Raw genomic sequence first — 19631 nt, forward strand, 5'->3', positions numbered from 1 at the left:
CTTGAGCACATTAAACTTCAGAAACCCAAGGCTCTGGGTATTTTGGAACAGTCCATAGATCTGTCTCCTTGATCACTGACCAGGACTGTGTATCCCTGTCCCTTGATGTTAGTAAATGGGTAGCAGCCAAGAGAAGATGCATAAATTCATCTCTTGTTTGGGGAGAAAGACATTTAATAGTTGAGAGAAGTCTCAATACTTTGATGAGAATTATTCCATGAAACTATACATATGGGAGACAGCTGCTGCTCTGTGACTCCCTTGTGAAAGCAAAGCCCAATGATCCAGCTACTTGTAATAGTAATAAACAAAGGCACTTTAAATAAAATGCTTTCAGGACACTGGCTATACAAATTTGACTATAATGCAAGAACTTACTAATCTGGGCCTTCAACACATACTCATGTTCCAAGAGCTTGATACATGGGACCCCTTTTGTCATATATACAGTGTCATAAAGGATACTTAGGTCAGGAAACAAAAATCTATCTAAACTGTTACATATCTAGAACCAGGGAATTTTGGAGCTAAAGGGACCTGGGGGACCACTGCTCTAAGCCTGGGAAGATTAGGGGGCTTGTGGGAGATCCAGCCCCTGAATGTAGTCTCCAAACTCAGGCCAGCAGTTCTTGGACATTCTTTTGCTCCTTCTTTCAGGAATGCTGCCCTTGCATACCTAGAGGCAGATACTTCTCAGAACTGCTTTGGCCAGGACTTTCTCCCAGAATCATTGGCATGGCCATCTGCCCAATGGTAGAGGAGAAGCAAGTGCTCACTTCTGGGCTCTAAGGATCACATGGTTTGGAGGGTTGAGCCCTAAGGTTTGATGGAATAAGATGACTTAAAGAAAAAAGATGACTTTTTGGGAATCCAGTCCCCAAGAGGTTTCTGGGCTTGCCCCAAGCTCTGCAAGCTTCTTCTTCTGTTGGTTAAAATTCAGATGGTGGTGACCATCCCTCGAGCCCCCAGAGAAAGTAAGCCACCTATAGGACAAGTTTGCTTACAGCAAAAGACTAACTCCAGTCAAGATAAAGCATGTTTCTAAAATGGTTCTTCTGCAGCTGGACAGGATTCTGAAGCCCCAGTTCTTACGTGGGTTGTCATACTAAGGACCTTAAACAGCTATTGATATCAGGGGTCTATGGGAACATGAACATTCCTCTGTTTTGGCTCCTGGAGAGCAGGGCCAGTGGTGGAGGCAGGGGGGCAGTGACAGCTGAGCAAAGCTCACTCTGTGTAAGGCAAGGAGTCTCTTAGTAAGGCAAAGGCAATTAGCAACCAATTGGGTATTTGGCTTTCCTTGCTGCCTACACGGCGCTGAAGTTCTTGTAAACTGGGGACTCTGCATTTCTCCTGTTTGGTTACTGACTTAGTCCGGTTTCACCCAGAAACAGACCCGAGATAGGGATTTAGTTCATTTGGAAGGCAATTCCAGGAAACAGTGGTGGAGGAGGGGGACATGGGGCAGGGGAGGGAAGGGAGACTTCAACACCACGGGTGCCTAGAGTTCAGTTGGCTGGGGAACTCGGGGAGTCAGTGTGGAGCTCTGCCCCAGAGTCACCACGCTCACAGAGGCCAAATAGCTGGGGTATTTTATTTACTTTCTTCTTGGCAGTCACTGGTTAGGGCTGCTCCCAGGCAGGGTTCTCTCTCTCTCATTTACAGCCTGCCTTCTGCACAGGAAGAGGATATCCTGCTGCATCAGGGGCCTTCAGGCAGGTGGAATTTGGGCCAATGTGCACTGCCGTGGTAAAGAGATTAGGGGAGCACTGACCAATTCTGAAACAGTTACATGAGCCCAGTTCCACTCCCAAACCATGCCGTGTGCAGCCATGCGTGTGTGCACACGCGTGCTGTACAAACTAGTTGTGGTTGGCTCGCAGGGCAAGTCGCAGTTATTCTGATCCTGAAGATGGGAACGGGGGGCATTCTCCTGCAGTGTCTTTCCACTTACATTCTACAGAGCATGACAAAGCCCCAAATGTGGTTATAGACATGCCAGGTGTCGACTGGAAATAGGTACTAATTGTTCCTTCAGTATCAGCAGTTGGATGTTAACTCACAGCCATGAAGTTTATTTTCCTTGAGGTTGTTATAGGGGATTGGGTATTTGCCGGGCTCCTGCTATGTGCTAAATGCTATGCTGTAAAATTCAACCCTCACAACTCTCTCAGGGGGTATGATTATCCTCATTTTACAAACGAGGACAAGATGTGTGTATCCAATCAACCATGAGGCCCGGGGCTGGGCCCCAGGGATCAGCTGAAAAACATGGCATGTGTGGGTCTGTCCCAGGGCTGGGAGAAGCTCGGGGACCACAGGGCAGTTGCGGTTGCTGAGTGGAGGAAGGACTGAAGTAGCCATGCAGGGCCTGGAGGGACAGGGACAGCAGCCAGGGGACAGGGTCCAGTGGGAGGCAAGAAATGACCCTGGCTTGTTCTAAGCACTGGCAGTCAGTTATGACACTAGCCAAAGTTCACAGAGGTTGCAAATTGCGTAGTTGTGTTTCAAATTCAGTCTAATTTTGAAGCCTATCTCTATAACCTTCTGCTTCTAAATAATATTGAAGATATAAACCTGTATTTTTGTGTTCCCATCCCAGAGTAACCCATGCCTGATACAGAAAAAATATGTTAATTATCTTTTTAAGTTTGCTACCCAGATTTTTTACATACAATAAGTGATATCTGATTGATATTTTAATGCACTGATTCATGGTAGGCTGGGGAAAGATTAAAATTTTGAGAAACTGACATATTTGGGAGCTTGGAAAAAAGCACCTCTCCTAGTTTCTTGCTCAGCGAGGGTATAGGGTAGGGTGGGGGCTTGTCTTAGATTTTCTCCCACTGGCCCCTCCTTTCCCTGTTCGTATTCTGTCCAAGAGAGCACAGTGCAGTGGTGGCTGTGACTCCAGAAGGTGAGGCCTGCAGGCTGACAAGGGGTGGGTGTCCGTGACTCATCGTGGCCTGGCAGGCTGCCGCAACAGCAGGACTTTGGGGAGCCTTGTGACCATCAGGCAACAAAGCCAGTAGGATGCAGGGCCATTGTAAGAAATAATGTGATATTCTTCAGTTACCATCTGGCTCTGAGTTCTGGCAGACAAATGTTGCTGTCATGGGGTATTGGTTCAAGTAACAAGGAAGAGCAGAGCCCAATACCATTGAAGAAGTGATGGGTTGGAGCCCACATCCCAGAGTGGGGCTGCCTGTGAAGGCCAAGCTCCAGGCTCTAGCCCACAGTCATGGCAAGGGACAGATGTGTTCACTGTCCTCAGGCAGAGGACTTGACAGATTGAGGGGTGTGAGGACTTGATGGTTATGGAGGGTGGGATGGGAATGAATGAAAGCTGTTGGAGGGTTCAGGGGCTCGGCCGTGGAAGATGGCTTCCACTCCCTTCTGGGCCGGCGCTTGACCATCTGTGCTGATTGCTGGCTTGGCCTGGCTTCTCCTATGTAGCACCCCAGCTCGGCTGTGGAGCAAATGAAGGGGCTCATTCCCCCATTCACGTGGGCTGCTGGGAACTTGTTAGCTTATATACTGTACTCTCAGAAGAGGGAAAAAACTGACGGCAAGTGCAAAGAAATCTAGATGTTTCCAGGCGAGATCTTATTGGAGTTACAGAAGAGGCAGCTCCTTGTAAGGGAAGGAGCCTGTGATCTGAGGCCGAACGGGTTTGTGATGCAGCCCCAGTTCTGAAGCTTGCTCGCTGTGGGCCTTGGGTAAGTACCTTCAGGACAAGCCTCTGCATCTACTTCAGGGTTTTTATGAACTGAATTCACTAACATAAGCAAAGCACCAGGCACTCAATAAACGTTAGCTTCTTTCTCTTCCATTGGCAGCAGTAGGGATATCCGGACTCTAAGTGGCCAAGTCTAGCATGGATGTGCTTTGAGAAGCACAGGGGGCAGAGCACTTACTGGGGGTACAAGGGGCCTGGGACCCCCTTTCTGCCTGGGGTTCTTCCTTCTGTGGTATCCTAGCAATGTCCCTGGGTACTTGGTGGGGGTGGTCTGGGACTAGAGAGCAAATGGTTGGGGTTTTGGGGATTTTTACCTGTTTAAAACACTAGGATTCCACATAAGGTTTGTTTGGAAAATGATTTTGAGGCTAAGACAAACCCAAATCTGCAAACTGCAGGGCTAGATGATGCAGGAGGCCACGTTTAGCACAAAGACCCTGATCTGAAGCTTTACAGTTGACTAAAAGAAGGACTAAAAACAGGCAAAGTCCTCTGGGAAAAGGCAGGGGAGGGCAGTAACATGGCCCTTTACCAACGAGAGAGGCGGTGAGCATTAATTATAGGCTCAAAAGTAAAGAGCTGTCTTGGGAAGGATAGTTAGTAGAAGGAGAGGACAGGCCTCAGGAGGCCTGGGACTGGCGGGGCCCTCTCCCCCACTGAACCACTCAGCGCTAATCAACAGGGGTCTCTGGGGCTCTCCCGCATGCATGGGATGGGCATTTGAGAGAGAGCTTGTGGGGTGCCCAGCACACCTCTGTGCAAATTTGGAACTTCCTTTGCCCCCTCTCCCCTGGCTGCACACACCGAGCTGCCTGCAGGCGGCTTCAAGGCACTTACCTTCTTCAGCTCTTCCTGGACGCCCTGGCTGTTGTCTTCAGAGGACAGACTTTCCTTGTGGTTCTCAGACTCTGTCTTGGGCTCTGACTCCTGATCTTCTCCTGAAGACGTCTCCTTCTCACTCATTTTCATTGCTAACTCGTACAGCCTGTTTTTCAGTTTCTCTTCGGTGGTGGCCACGCCGGTCTGAGGGTGTCGAGGCTCGTTGCTGATGTCGGTCTCTGACAAATCACCCGACACCTAGATGCAAGCCAGAAGCGTGAGCCGAGGACTCCTCTGCCACAGTCAGATCTGCTTGTTCCAAATCACCCCCAAGGAAAGGACAGTCCAGGAAAATCAAGCTCTCTTAACTCGACCTGCTTTCTCTACAGGTGGGCTTTTATTTTTCACTTTCCTTTCTCAAATACACGCAAATTAACACTTTGTTCAAGGGGTCAGGCAGGTGAGTGTCAGTACTCAGAAACATGTTTGAATTCATTCAGTGTTTTTCATTCATAAGACGCTTCTTGAGTGCCTGCCATGGGCAGTGGTGTGCTGATGGTACAAGGCTGAGCACACCTGGCTGTCAGCCCCCCGGTGGAGGTGATACACTAATTCTAACAGTCCACTAAGGGACACTTAATGGCAGGGCTGGAAGTTCCGGAAAGCTTCTTTGTGGAAGTGATGTTCAAAACATAGCAGTTACCCAGCTAAAAGGGAGAGAGAGGGACGAACAGTATTCTAGGCTAGGGGCAAAGATTTTGAGAAGGTGCGAGGTCCTTGCACTTGGGTAAGCAACACTGTGTGACATTCCCTTGATAATTACAGTCCCAGCTTAATAATTACACCTTCAGCTCCTACTATCCATTTGATGAACACCTCCGGAGTTTCTTATAGGGTAGATCCCTGACCAGGCCTGGGGAACTTCAGGAAGACAGGGACATGGTGACTCTCAATCTGTCCTTGGCCGTAAGTTGGACAGACGTGTACGGAATTTTAACATGATAACCCTCAGTATGCCATCAGGGTCCATTAGACCCGACTTCAGTTATTGAGTTTCCTCTTTGAGTTGCTCTATCTATAGGGCTTGATATTTCATTGTTTTTATTCCTTCTTGAAGGGTTTCCAAAGAACACAGAGAAAATTTACTTATTTTTTTTTTTAAATTAAATAAAACTCATTCTACTTTGTAATTACTATGTGGGTTCATTGGATCCCTTCATAAATCTATGATACATGATGGCATCTTTGTGATCTTATTTTTCCTATCTTTTGAAATATCTTGCTCTTTCATCATTCTGGGAATTATCTTTCATCATTACTCATCAATTATTCCCAATTATGCTAACAGAGACCAAAATAATAAAACAGAAAAATGGACTGGCCTGGAAGGATGAGTCAGTAACAAAATAAATCATCATTTATTTTGAGTCTGCTTTTAGCTCATTGCATACAGTTGAGAATTCAAAATTTTTCATATTTGCAAAGAGAAGAAAAGTGACAGAGAACAACACTTCACAATTATTATATGACTCAGAAGATGAACTCAAAGAGGAGAGTAACTCTTTAGACTCTAACAATGACAGTAAGTTGATCGTATAAATCAATTCTCAGACCAAGAGCCTTTGGGTGATAGTGTCTGAAGGTGAATTTTCTCAAACTCAAGAATCGATGAGTAAACAATGTATTTATAAGGACAAAAGACAATATGGTATTTTCATTCAGTTAGTCATTCAACAGGAAGGGCTTCATCATATAACATTTTGCTGCAAGAATCTGGACCATCTTTTTGTGCTAAAAAAATGTGTGACAGATTCTTTCATTCTTTATGATGTTTGTGCATCAAATTTCCTTGACACGTTGTAACTGGACAAATGCTGAAGGCAGCTCTCTATATAAAGGTGAGGAGAAGGAAACAGATGACATAAAAGTGAAAAAGAAGAGCCCCTGGATTGATAAAAGAAAGGGTCCACTGGAAATGACTGTTTTTCTGATCCTGAGCAAGAATCTGTGATGAGGGCCTCACAAAAGGCGATCAGTGCTCCCAGCATGTTTGAGGAGGACGATTCTTTTGTCTGGGGGACACAGGGAAGCTCAGTGGGAAGAATGACCTTTGAACGGGAAGAATGACCTCTGAACAGGCTCTTGAAAGATGAGGAAGGGGGCGCCTGGGTGGCACAGCGGTTAAGCGTCTGCCTTCGGCTCAGGGCGTGATCCCGGCGTTATGGGATCGAGCCCCACATCAGGCTCCTCCGCTATGAACCTGCTTCTTCCTCTCCCACTCCCCCTGCTTGTGTTCCCTCTCTCGCTGGCTGTGTCTATCTCTGTCAAATAAATAAATAAAATCTTAAAAAAAAAAAAAAGAAAGATGAGGAAGATTTTAATATGTGGACGTGGGGTCAGGCATTCTTGATGAGGAAGCAGCAAGACCAGTAAGACCCAGGGTGCATGAGACTCCTTGGTGTAGCTAGAGGAATAAGGCCCAGAAATGGGACAGTGGGGGGCTTGGGAGGGAGGAGAAAAAGGGCCTGGGTCAGACTGCAGAGGGTTAACGACGAGCCTAAGGAGCTGAGCTTGTCTACCAGATAGTTTCACTGCTACTGTGTGGTGTGCATTAACCTAGCCCAGAAGTCAGCAACTGGCCACAATCCCACACGCAGGAACCTTCTCTTATCAGCTCCCTTAGCAGATTTAACACACTGAAATATCAGTTCATCTTAACTCCCGGTTTGCTTTTCTTTAGCTTTGGCCTATTTCTTTACCTTGCAAGAAACTTCGAAGACTTGGGTCAATGGTGATTCAGTCCACATTCAGCGACCATGTACTGTGTGCCTACTATGTGCTGGGCTGTGCTGGCCACTGGAGCTCACAGGTGCTAGTGACAACCTTCCTGCTGGGGCGGCATTCACGGCGTGATGGAGAGACACCATCCCGACACACTGTGTACAATGCACACACATGGGCGCTTGATGAGACTCGGGCAACCCTCACCTAGGTGGTCGGATGGACGTTGGAGAGAAAGAGGAATAGGTGACAAATGAGTAGAATCTTAAAGAATGAAGTCCTGGAGATTATGAGGATATATGTCAAGTTTTATCTGAGTGTTGAGAATTGTACGGATGCTAAATGATGGACCCAGAGTTCAATAAACACTATAGGTGTACTCACAGGAATCTGACACCGGGAGATGTGATACCACCAACAGAGATGGAAGCATCCTTATCAAAAGACGCCAGAGCTTCCAAACTTACTGAGTGGCATTTTGCCCTGTAACATGGATCACGTACATCAACAAATATTTCCATCTCCAAAGAAAAATAGGTCTGTGTTTTTGGTCTACAATGGATCAAGCCATCCCTACTCTGCATTATAAACTTACACATTTTCCCCACATACTGATTTTCGTGTCAGTCTCCACGAGGGCGGGGACAGCAGATGTTAAGATGGGGTCTTAGCCAACACGGGGCTGTGGTTGGCCTCTGTGGATCCTCGGTACTATTTGCAGACTTTGATTTACATGCACACTTTTCTAGGGGGAGGGGTTCTGGCTTTCATTAGAGTTTCACTGGCATCTATGCTCCCAAAGGGCTAAGAAACATTGAAAAGAATAAACAATCTACTTCCTGGTGAGACAATAGTAGATAAGGATACTAAGGATAAAGAAACTTTTGTGATTTGAAAAAGAAAAAAATCATAGAATGGAATTCCTATGGGCAAGCTGGATAACTATCAGGAATATGTGTATCTGGGCAGAAAACATTTTACGTAATTGGTTGAAAATAAGAATTGCCTGCCCACCGGTGCTTTGTCTCAATTCCCCACTTTACAGATTGGCATTGGTATGTATAAGGAGACAATATTTTGAAAATAAGAAACTCATGTTTTTCAGTTCCCACTAAAACTGTGTTCATTTTCTTAGCTAAGTCTAAACATCTTACCCTAGGGAAAAGAGGGCAGATCCAGAATGAAAAGATCATTGACCATTGATCAGCTCACCTCTTTAACATGGTGACAGCGTAGTCCAGATTTTGTGGAGAGACAGAAGAAGTTTCTAGAAACTGAAGTTCCCTAAAGTTCAAATGCTGGATTTTGCTTGTTTCTCAGTTGGGATCCAGGGAGAAGGAGCCTCATAGGCTGCCTGTGGTCTCTGACCCTTCGGCCCCTGATAATTTGGAGCAGCTCTATCAGAGTTGAATCAGACCCTGAGGAAAGGCTTCAGAGGGACACCTGAAGGGGCTCCAGGTCTCCGCAAGCTCCTGTGTGGGGCAGAGAGCACCCAGAAGTGGGCTCACGGAAGATTGCAGGTGGTGCTGGAAGGTGAGCTTCCCAGGGGCTCCTATGGTGGGAAGGAAGGGGCTGCCTTGGGGCTAAGGCCTGGGGGTGATGCGAGTGACAGGGAGAGGGACTGGGTTCTGATCTCATACACAGGGAACAGGCCACAGTTCGCAGGCCTTAGGATGCCAGCAGGTCAGGAATGACTTCGTGAACAGGGGCCCCATGGCTGAGGAGACCTGCAAGGACACCAGAGGCTCCCCCTCAGGCTCCCCAAGATGGCAAAAGTGGAGAAAGTGGAGGGGCTGGAGGGCTGATTATTTACCTAGAAGAGGAAAGATGGTTTTAAAGAGATAAAGTTGTTGAAATCACAAGAGGCCGAGTGTTCCTTGCTGGCTCTGCAGAGTGGGGAGGCGGAGTGGAAGGATAGGGCAGTTATAGAAGGACAAAGCCTCCCCTTTTGCTTACACACGTCAGTGTAGCGTGTAGAACCTGGAGACCCGGGATAAATGAGAAAGTAGAGTTTTAAACACCTAGTGACAGAATACTCATTAAGATAAACTAGGACGGTTTCTCAAACAAGAATCTGCTGATATATTCTCAGTGGTCTGCAAGTTCTTATTTATAACAATTTCTAAATTTTGCTTTTCATTTCATTGATCATCTAAAATGAAGGCACAGTCTGAATTACCAGGGCAACTGAGTGCTGCCAACTTGACCTCCACGAATCTTAGGTTTTGAACCAGATATTCTCTGAACAATTCCTGAGGAATCTGGGAATTCTCAAGTTTGGGAAACACAGAGAGAGAAGTACAAGGAGGTGGTGGGGTGGGAGAGTAGGGGCCAGGCCTGGACAATTCTCGTGGCTGAGCACATTAGCATGGGTGAGACTGCATTGGCCATAGGACTTGCCAGATCTCATTCAAATGGCCTAGTTTTTCCCTCTGTATCCATGAGGATGCTGGGCTTGAGTAGGCCGTCCCAGGTCACATGACTGGCATGGGGCTGAGCTGAAGACCGCCTGACCCTGAAGGCCAAGCTCTTTCCACTCTTCCAAGACAAGGCCAGATGCTTCAGATTAAACTATGCTCATTAGGAGAGGAAGATAGCAGAACCACGACATAGGGACAGAACCCCACAGGCAAAGGATTTAATCTCTTCTTTCAAGTGAAACTTTCAATGAGGGAGAAGATACTTCTTCTAGAAGCTTTCTGGAGATGGATCCCTTCAGATTTCCTTAGAGGGCTGACTGTCTTTACCTTCATTCACCCTTGTGATCTGTCTTTATGCACCCTGAAATCTTGTCTGCTTTAATTTAATGCAATTTTTCTCCTATTACGCCTCCCCATCATCCTTATCAAAATTCTCCACATGTTTGAAGGGAGCCATGTCAACGTCTTCTAGACTGAGCAACCCCAGTCCTAGAAACCCTTTTTTCACAAAGCCTGTCTTTCATCTTCCAGGTCATTTGAGGGAGCAGTGGGAGGCTCAGCACTTTCTCCACCTTTTAAAAAAAGCCCAGCTATAGGACGACTTTCAAATATTACATATCAGTCTTCGTTGACTATATCCTAGTGTCCTGGTGGTTCTCCCTGTTCCTGCTGATGAAAAATACCAAACCTGACCTAAAAAGCAGAGTTTCTGCAGCTTACTTTTAGATATTTTAGTGAACTTCAGAGAAGAGCCCTGACTTACAGGTTACCCAGCTCTGGGAATACCTTATGTGGCAAATGCACGGAGTTTTACTTGCAAATGCCTTGGCAGAATTGTGCTGAAGCTGGAGAAGGGAGGATGAGCCTTGGGACTGGCCGACTCCACTGCTGACCTGTTTTTTTTCTGAGGACTTGGACAATTTCTGTCTCTGGCGCCTTCACGCAGAGGTCTGTCCTCTCCCAATGTATCGCTATTAACCTAAAACGAGTTTTAGTCACAGGCTGTGCCCTGGTAATGACGGCATTTATTTTTCTTATAATTGGCGTGATAAGAACAGTCACACATACACAGATACACACCAAATCCTCGGCCAACTAACGCGGTGGAAATGGGGACATGTCACCTGGAATCTCATCAAATTTAATATTATAATCTATTTCCTCCTGCCTCTGTGAGAACCCCTTCATATGGAAGGACCTGAGTTTGGCCAGTGGGCGATGCATTTGGTAAAGGAGGTCGTGAAAACTTAGCACCTAGACATCGATCTGGAAGGTTTATTTTTAGCTTTTGTAATTACAGGTCAGTTGTCCTGGTATGGATCCCAGGCTGTTTTCCGAGTCTTTCAGATTATAAAATTGTTTTAAAAACAAACGGACAAAACCTCAATCTCATCTAGGGCACGTCGCCCTCTCCCAGAACAAAAAATTGTATCTGACTAATGGGCTCTGCCGCTCGTCAGTGTTTTTTCTCTTTATCATCTTCTATCTGACAGAGTTTGTGCCATTTGTTAAAAGGGAAGCTACTCGGTCCCCAGAATTATGGCAGCCCCATATAAAATATCTAGAAAATCACTAGCCTGGCCTTCTCAAGTCAATAATGACATGAGGAACAGGCATTTGAGACACAGTTATTTTCATACTGACCACAACTGGTCTATCGCTTTGTAGAGAAATCTGTTAGGGATAAAGAAGCATTCACCGTGGATTTCATCTGTGTTTGTTCCTTTGATTCTGCATTGGAATTGGGTGTAGACCCTTGGATTTTAATGCGATTCAGAATCTGGACCTTAATGCCAGCACGAGATTCAGAATTGTTGGGAAGAGTCTCCTAAAAGTGATGGCACTCAGGGCAGGGATTGGGGTAGAGCTTTGGAGGTGTGACCAGGTCCCCTTTTGTTCATTGGTTCCTGAAGACCTGCTATTTGTTTTGAGTGAACTGGGTTCAGATCACCACCAGTTGGAACAGAGTTCAACATTTTCTTCACAGAGTGAACATGGTTTGATTGCCACAAATAAGTAAAGGCCTTAACTGATAGGTAGTCCTGCTATTTAATATCTACCCAAAACAATGACAACAATTTAACTGTTGCAAAACTAATATCATTTTTGGTGGCTGATCCTTAATATTCAATAACTCCTGGTTAAAAAATCCTATACAGCAGGACCTCTAACCCAGAGTCTGTGGAAACTCAGGGAAGGTCCTGCTCCAGAAACTCCTTGACATTGTCTGTAAACCTTTGAGTGCTTGTACTTATGCACTCCCACCCCACCCCCTCCATGCAACACACACACAGGGGAGAAGAGTTGGTGTTCATCAGGTTCTCAAAAGGGCCTACGACACAAAAAATATTTAAGAATCCCCATTATTCAGCAAGTGTCTCCTTGTTTTCCAGATCTGTTCTCTGCAACTATCTTGGAGGGTACACCTATCAGTCATGCTCAAAGGGAATCATTTGACAGATAGCCAACTAAGATTTTTCTTCGGTTGAGGGGGTACTGGTCACACCTGCTCAAAACTGTTTCCAGATTATTATTAGTACTTGCTTAGACTGCTGTGTGGGTGGGAGGAAGGGGCAAGGGCAGAGAGCAACCTTGTCTCAGAGTGGTTCCCCTGTTAACCAAATTATTGTCTTCTCTTTAAGTTTTCATTTCAGGCAAAGTCCCATGCCTAAAAAGATTTGAAAATCAATGGTGAAGAATTGGGTGCGGGGTGTAGGGATTACCACCCTTTGGTCTGTATACTGGAGGGAATTCAAATACAATTGGCGTAGATTGAAGGGTTTGCTTGGGGATCTTCTCTTGGCATACCTCAGAGGGAGGTTCACCTGTTGGGTGCCCCAGTGTTCACGGGATGGGAGGGTGTCATACTACCCCCAATACTCATGGTCTTGCTAACACTTGTCAGAGAGCATCCCCTTGAATTCAGAATTGAACAATACTCATGAACCAGGGCTTGGGGAGGTAGCCATCCACTTCTCCACATACCCTGAAACTGAATCCTGGAGTGACCCAGACCAGCAGAGATCAGTGTATTTGGTCCCTGATAGACTGACTTGGCTGAAATGTGCCTGCAGTGATGTACTGGTCCACACTGGGTGACAGTGTGAGAAGCAGCCTCCAACATGTGTGCTCATTTGAAGCAGGTTATAATGCAGGGTGATACATTATGCTTTCTCTCCACAAGGACCCATGGGGTAAATTTCTCATGGATCTCAGCTCCAAGAGCAGCATCCTCTAAGGAACAGATTTACTGTTATCATATGGTTTCCATGACTCAGCAAGCTGCTCACATCACTCTCTTCCTATAGTTTTCTAGAAAGCTCAGAGCCAAATTTTCGGCATTGTTCGCTTGTGATTAGGACCTCATTGCATCCATATTGTGAACTAATGTTACTCCTAGCTTCATTTATTTTTCCTATCCTGATTTTCCCTTTGTCCTGCTTTTCTTATGTTTTCATTTTATTCTTTTGTGTTCACATTTATGTAAACCACTTTAAATTCTTTCTCTGGCAAGGCATAAACACATGAAATAAACAAATATTTACAGACTGTTAGTTATAAAGAATTAGTAGCTTCCCAATGTGGCAAGATTCTTAGAATGTCTTTTAAGAATAATTAGGACCTCGCCTGCTAGACCAGGGGGCAAATTTACCCCAAGGAAACAAGTTGCACTAATGAGTACAACAAAAAATGAAACGTCAGAGGAAACTGAAATAGCAGCCTCCTGCTATCCTGATGTCTCAATCAACGATAAATTAATTAGCAGGTTTCCATTTTAAAATGACATCTGGCAAACATCACTCTACAACCTCTTGAAATTTTCCACCAAAACTGTGTAGGAAGATACAGAAAAAAGGTGAAAACTTACATAACTAAAAAGGAATGGAAGTCAGCTTGATACTAGTAAATGGATGGGAAAAAATTTTCACTAAGTACAAGGCCCATGCAAATGAACTGGGAAAAAAAATGTTTTTGGAGACCTGTCCACTCTCTCCCTCTCCTGAGTAGTCAGGATAATCACTGGCCCTCCCCCCAGTATTCTCCCAACCTCAAACCCTGGTTCAGAGTGTGAGATAAATGCTCACAACAAAATAAAACAAACACCAAACAAACGAAAGTACGATAGCTGAGCCTTTCATTGTGGTGGTGGGGCATTTGAAGTATCCAGAGATAAGCCCTACTCCCAACCCTCTCACTTCCTCCTAGTTTTATAGTCACTTAGAAAATGTAGCTCCCCCAAACATTCAGGAGGGCAGAGAGAAGAACTTGCCATGGTACCATGTTGCAATCTAGGAGGTGTGGTCATGAAAAGGTAAAGCCCTGGGGGCGGGGGAGACTATAAAACCATGTAGAAATATAGAATGATTTTTGTTCTTTTCCACTCATTCATTCATTCAACATGTGCATTTTCAATTGCAGGTTCTTAGCCATTTGTTCAAAGAAACATACAGCAAGATGATGAGAGTAGGAAAAACCTCCTCTCAAGCTGGCAGAGGGAAAATGGTTTGAGTATGCTAGACATTGGCAAACAGTGGGGTGGAGACAGCATTATCCTCACTTAACGATGACTAACAGAAAAAGTTAACATGAAATTTATGAAAAAATACTGCAGAGCAAAGGAAACCAAAGGTGGCTTGAAGGCATCATGTAAACTAACTAACAAGCAGGACACAACGTCTGATAGTGGTTTTGTGTTTTCATTAGGGCATAATAATACAGAGTCTCAATGAAGAGGTACAGAAAGTTATGAGGGAGAAGCACTCAGACTAAAAGGCAAGGCTGTGGCATGAGATGAACTTCAAGACTCTTGAGACAAAAGACTGTAGAAAGACTGAGCATGGTGGCAGGATTAGAACCCACATCTGACAATGGTAATCCTAGCATTAATCCTGGGAACACAAATGAGTGATGGGAGGACAAACTTGGGAAGGTATCCTAGAGGACTGAAGAGAAGATGAATCAGAGAAGGGGAAAACAGTAACAGATCATGGACATAGAAGACAGAGAATCGAGATTCAAGGTAAGGATTACGGGTGACCTGGAAGAAGTAAGATTCAAAATGACAGAAGGAAACACTCCTGAGTTGAAAAAATACCTGAGTGTGCAGAGAAGAGCTCACTGTCTTATGTGCAAGAGCATGAAATGAGAGCACACTACCATTCTGGCAAAATGTTTGCTCTTTAAAGATAATGGCAAATCAAATGAATGTTGAAGAGAAGAGAAAACCGTTATACATGAAGGAAAAATCAGGATTTCTTCAGGTGTCTGTTTATCACACCAAGGCAAGAGGCGGTAAAATATCGGCTGCAGGGCTTTGGAGGGAATGTGATTCTGACCCACAGACATCATCCCACCTGCGGACATCAGGGGTCAGAGTTCCAGAGGTCAGAGAATGCATTCAGCAGTCTCTGGTAACAGATTACAGAGCAACTTCATGTACAAAGTTACATGTGAGGTGAGATTTGAGGCTGGGGACGCAGTTAGAGACTACGGGACCGGACTTCTGCCCTCAGCTGGCTCTACCTGCTAAGAGGGGCTGGTGAGGGCATGGGTCCAGCAGGGAGTGGAGCTGCAGCATGCACTGGTGTGCCTCTTAGGGACTCAGAGACAGAAAGTAAGAAAACAACAGAAGCATGAAGACAAGAGTAGAAAAAAGTAGGGAGGTTAGGGAAGTGAAATCTGGCAGACATAAAGGTGAGGGAACATGAGCTTCTGAGGCAGGACCTTGTCTGTCTTGTTGATGTCCAGAACAATGTGCATGTGTACATGGAGTCTGTCCTCAACAAAGAGAGAATATGTGTTTTTTTCAAACATACATGTGTAATAGTCACAAAAATTGGCCATGTATTGGGTCACAAAGGAAATCTCAACAAATTCCCAACAGCAAAATCACATCAGCTGTATTTATTGCTCACAATGCTGTGAGGACTAAAAATTAGTGACAAAAAAACCCAAAACAAACCAGGAAGCTATCTACTCTTCTAATTACCTCTTAATTTTGATTAAAATGAGACTCACATTGGAAGTAATAATTTACTTAGAAAAGTTTGACGATGGGCACATTACATATCAAAGCCTGTGGGATGCAAACAAAACTGCATTTGAGGGGAAATGCATTATATATACACACACATTATCTATATATAATGAATATATACATATATATGAGTTAGCTTTTCATTTTATTAATCTCAACAATTTTTTTGTTTTTGTTTTTATATTAAGTAATATTTTCCTCTTACTTTCTTGTTTTCTAATATATATGTTTTCCACATATTCTAACATACAAAATTCACTTCTAAAACTGCCTGTCAGTAGGGGCAGACCTGGATAGCTTTATAGGTGAATTCTTCCAAACTTTCAGAAAATTATCATGTCATATAAAGTATTCTAGAAAATAGTAAAAACTAGAGAATCCTTGCCACGTCATTAGTGTAACTCGATAGCAAAGCTGAACAAGATGGCATGAACATGGAAACCTGCAAATAGAAACCAGCTTGTATAGAAAGGAGTCAGGACCCAATATGATTTATGCAACAAATGAAAAGATGCTTCAGAACTACGCAATCTATTAATGTGATCTACAATCCTTAAGAAGAAAAACTATAGGATCATTTCAAGAGATGGCAGAAAGCAGTTGATAAAACTCACATTTGTGCTTTAAAGCATTTAGGAAGCCAGGAATAGGCAGATGCTTCTTCACTTTGAGAGTATCTACTGAACGTAGAGCAGGCAACATAGTTAACCATGCAGCACTGCAAGCAGGTGCCGAGGACGGCAGCAGGACACAGACCGAATGCCAATGTCACTACTGCTTCGGAGTGGAGTGCGGCTTGTTGCCGGGGCCGTAAGACGAGCAAGAGAAGTACGTATAAATCATGGGAAAAACCGTAAAAATATCCTCCGTGTGCTCAAGACAATGACCTAGCTGGAATAGCTAAGAGGATCATGTGAAAGATAATTAGGACTAAGAACCTATTAGGTGCTAAGTTATAAAATATAAACATAAATCAATAGTGATCTATACACCATCAGAAATCTATCAGAATGTGTAATAGATAATAGAGATCTCATCCACAATGTCAATAAAACATATACCGAAAAACCTCTGAACAAAAGAAGTAGGAGAGCTTGGAAAAAAATCTCTACAACTTAAAGTAAAATAAAGTAAAAAGTGAAAGTAAATAAATGGAGACAAGTACTGCACCATTGGATGGGAAGCCACAATATTATAAAGACATAGATGTTTCCCAAATAGATAAATACATTTGGAGCAATCCAATCAACTTGAAAATTTTTTTCCGACTTGAAGATTGTAAAAAGTCATTTATATGAGTAAAGGATTAAGAAAAGTTAAGACACTTTATAAAATATCAACAACAAAAGCAACTGAAGGGAACACCATCTACCAGATATGAAAGTATGTTACAAAGTTATTATAATTAAAAGAAAGTTGTATTTTTACATGAATGGGACTTCTGCATCCATGGAACAAAATAGAGAGCATAAGGAAACCAGGCTCATGAAATAAAAGAAGGCATATATAGATTAAAGGGGAAATCTGAAGCCAGCAAACAAAAGATGAATTATTTACTAACAATTTGGTGACAAATGCTTAATTTGGAAAAATAAGGTTAGAGCTTATCACATATTATCCTGAAAAACAAAGAACAGAGGAACTAAAGGGCTAACTGTAAGTTACGTTGCTCAGAATTGTCCCTGCATGGTGCACGGTGATAATAAAAAGACTGACTTTTCTTGGACTTAATACTGTTTTACAATTCTCTGCAGGACGTGAACCATTACTGCTTACACCCTGGACGGCTGGGTTCCACTCCCGAGCTCCCTGCTGGGGACCACCGCGAGGCAATCCTTGGCAGACACTGCACATACACACGTGTGTGGACATTTCCATCGCTGACTGTTAATAGCAGGCGACAGGAGACTATGGAGAGTAAGAGGCCAATTTTGCTAAAATACAGATACCTTTTAACACCTCTATTTCTAGACGTACTACACATACATGAGTGCACAAATACATACAACTGCAGTTATTTTGGGGGAGATGGAGGGAATTTAGGTTGTGGTCGGGAAGGCACTATATCTGTATGCTCACAATTTTTTTTTACATTATATTCATTTATTTATGTAATTAAAAATATGCAGTTCAAAATACATATACATCTCTGTATGTATATATACACACATATATAAGCTCTAACCTCACGAAATATATCTAACCTTATAATGTGTATATAGCTGCCTTAAACGAAGAGGGAGAGCAAGGAGGGCTTAATTTAGTGCAGCACCACTGCCACCTACTGGGGAGGAGGCGACACTGCCAGGGAGGCTGAAGCAATGCACTGGTCTAGAGCTTTTGTGCTGACTCGATTTTCTACTGACGCCTTGCAAAGATTACCACCAGAAGACAACTTTGAAGCCACCTCACAACAGATAGGAAGCTTCACTCAGCCCGTTGGGCATACACGGCAAGTGAGTCATGCAGTCAACCCTCAAGAAAACCCCTTCGGGCGAGTGACCTAAAGTCTCTGCGAAACAGTCTCCCCTTGAGCTAGAGAACAATGAGGCATCACTGAACAGAAGTTTGCATGTCTACTGTAGGATCACAACAGTCCCACATGGCAGATTTGTAACGATCTGGTTTTACAGAGGAAAACACCGGCCCTGGGACCAAAGAAAGGATGTTTTCTAGGCAATGTATCAGCAGCTCAGGCAGAACCGATGCCAGATTCTGTGACCTGACGGCCTGAGCCCCCAGCTGTGTTCACGGGAGCCTCTCGGTCAGGGATCTGGCAGATGCCTCCGCAGACGGGCATCGTAGCAGACACCGGTGCTGTCCCTGCCTCTATCCCCTAGAGCTACCTGAGTTGCCTGCAGCCATGGGGCACAGTTTCTGGCTCACTGAGAGTTTCCCACCTCAGACCTGGGTCTCTCCCTTCTTCTTTGCCTGGTTGTGCGTGGCATTGATGCTCCCCTGGGTGGGGCCATTCTGAACCAAAGGCAAATGGGAGACTGTGGATGAATGCTCCTGTCCTCGGGTGTGGGGGGTGTCCCACATGGCTTCTCGGTGGGTCCCTGGTGGAATGGGGCCCCGGTTGTCTAGTGCCTACCTTAACAGCCTTTCTCACTGCCCTGGCTCACTCCTGAGGCTTCTGGGCTCTCCTTTCACCTAAATCCTTGACTCGGAGCCTGCTTTTGGTGAGACCCAGACTAAGAATGCAGGGCACGGTGGTAAGTACTACTGGAAATGTAGTGGGGTTCCAGAAGTGGCTGTGGTTTCTCCAGGAGTGTGAAAAGTCAAGTGGACAGCAATGTGAGCCTACAGAAGGCAGAGGCAGCCCACCTAGATCTTCCATTAGACTCTCAGTTTCAAATGCAATCCATTGCTTCTGTAAGGTCATTCAAAGCAAAACGGTATGTGAGTGCATGCAAGTGTGTGTGTGTGTGTGTGAGAGAGAGAGAGAGAGAGAGAGAGAGAGAGAAGGAGTGTGTGTGTGTGTGTGTGTGTGTGTGTGTGTGTACAGGTGCATTTTTCTACGGAGAGAGTCCATAGCTTTTATTCATAATCTCAAAGGAGGTTCCTGAGCTAATCCATGAGGGCAGAGCCACTGAGGATTCTGAGAGGGGGTGAGACAGGGCCGAAAGAATCCCAGAAAGTGAGTAGCCTGTGCCTGAGTTATCATATTGAAATAACATGTACTCAGCCTTGTACTGTGTCTAGGACAGAGCTTAGTTCATTAGAATCATTATCTTATTCTCTCATCACATTCTTTGAAGTGGGTTGTGATACTATCTACATTTACGGATGAAGAAACCGAGCCCCTGCCCAAGGTCACACAGCTGGATTTGAC

General features: G+C 44.6%; 1 protein-coding gene across 5 annotated transcripts in view; it reads right to left on the bottom strand.

Moving 5' to 3' along the window:
- Positions 1–19631, bottom strand: part of MYRIP (myosin VIIA and Rab interacting protein) — a 361216-nt gene that overhangs the window by 43978 nt on the left and 297607 nt on the right. For all 5 annotated transcript variants that reach the window (XM_019807381.2, XM_019807380.2, XM_019807379.2 and 2 more), the window contains one exon: positions 4577–4816. In XM_019807381.2, coding sequence (XP_019662940.1) covers positions 4577–4816 — 240 coding nt within the window. The remainder of the gene's footprint in view (positions 1–4576; positions 4817–19631) is intronic.

This window comes from Ailuropoda melanoleuca, chromosome 6 (assembly GCF_002007445.2).
Source record: "Ailuropoda melanoleuca isolate Jingjing chromosome 6, ASM200744v2, whole genome shotgun sequence".
NCBI lineage: Eukaryota > Metazoa > Chordata > Mammalia > Carnivora > Ursidae > Ailuropoda > Ailuropoda melanoleuca.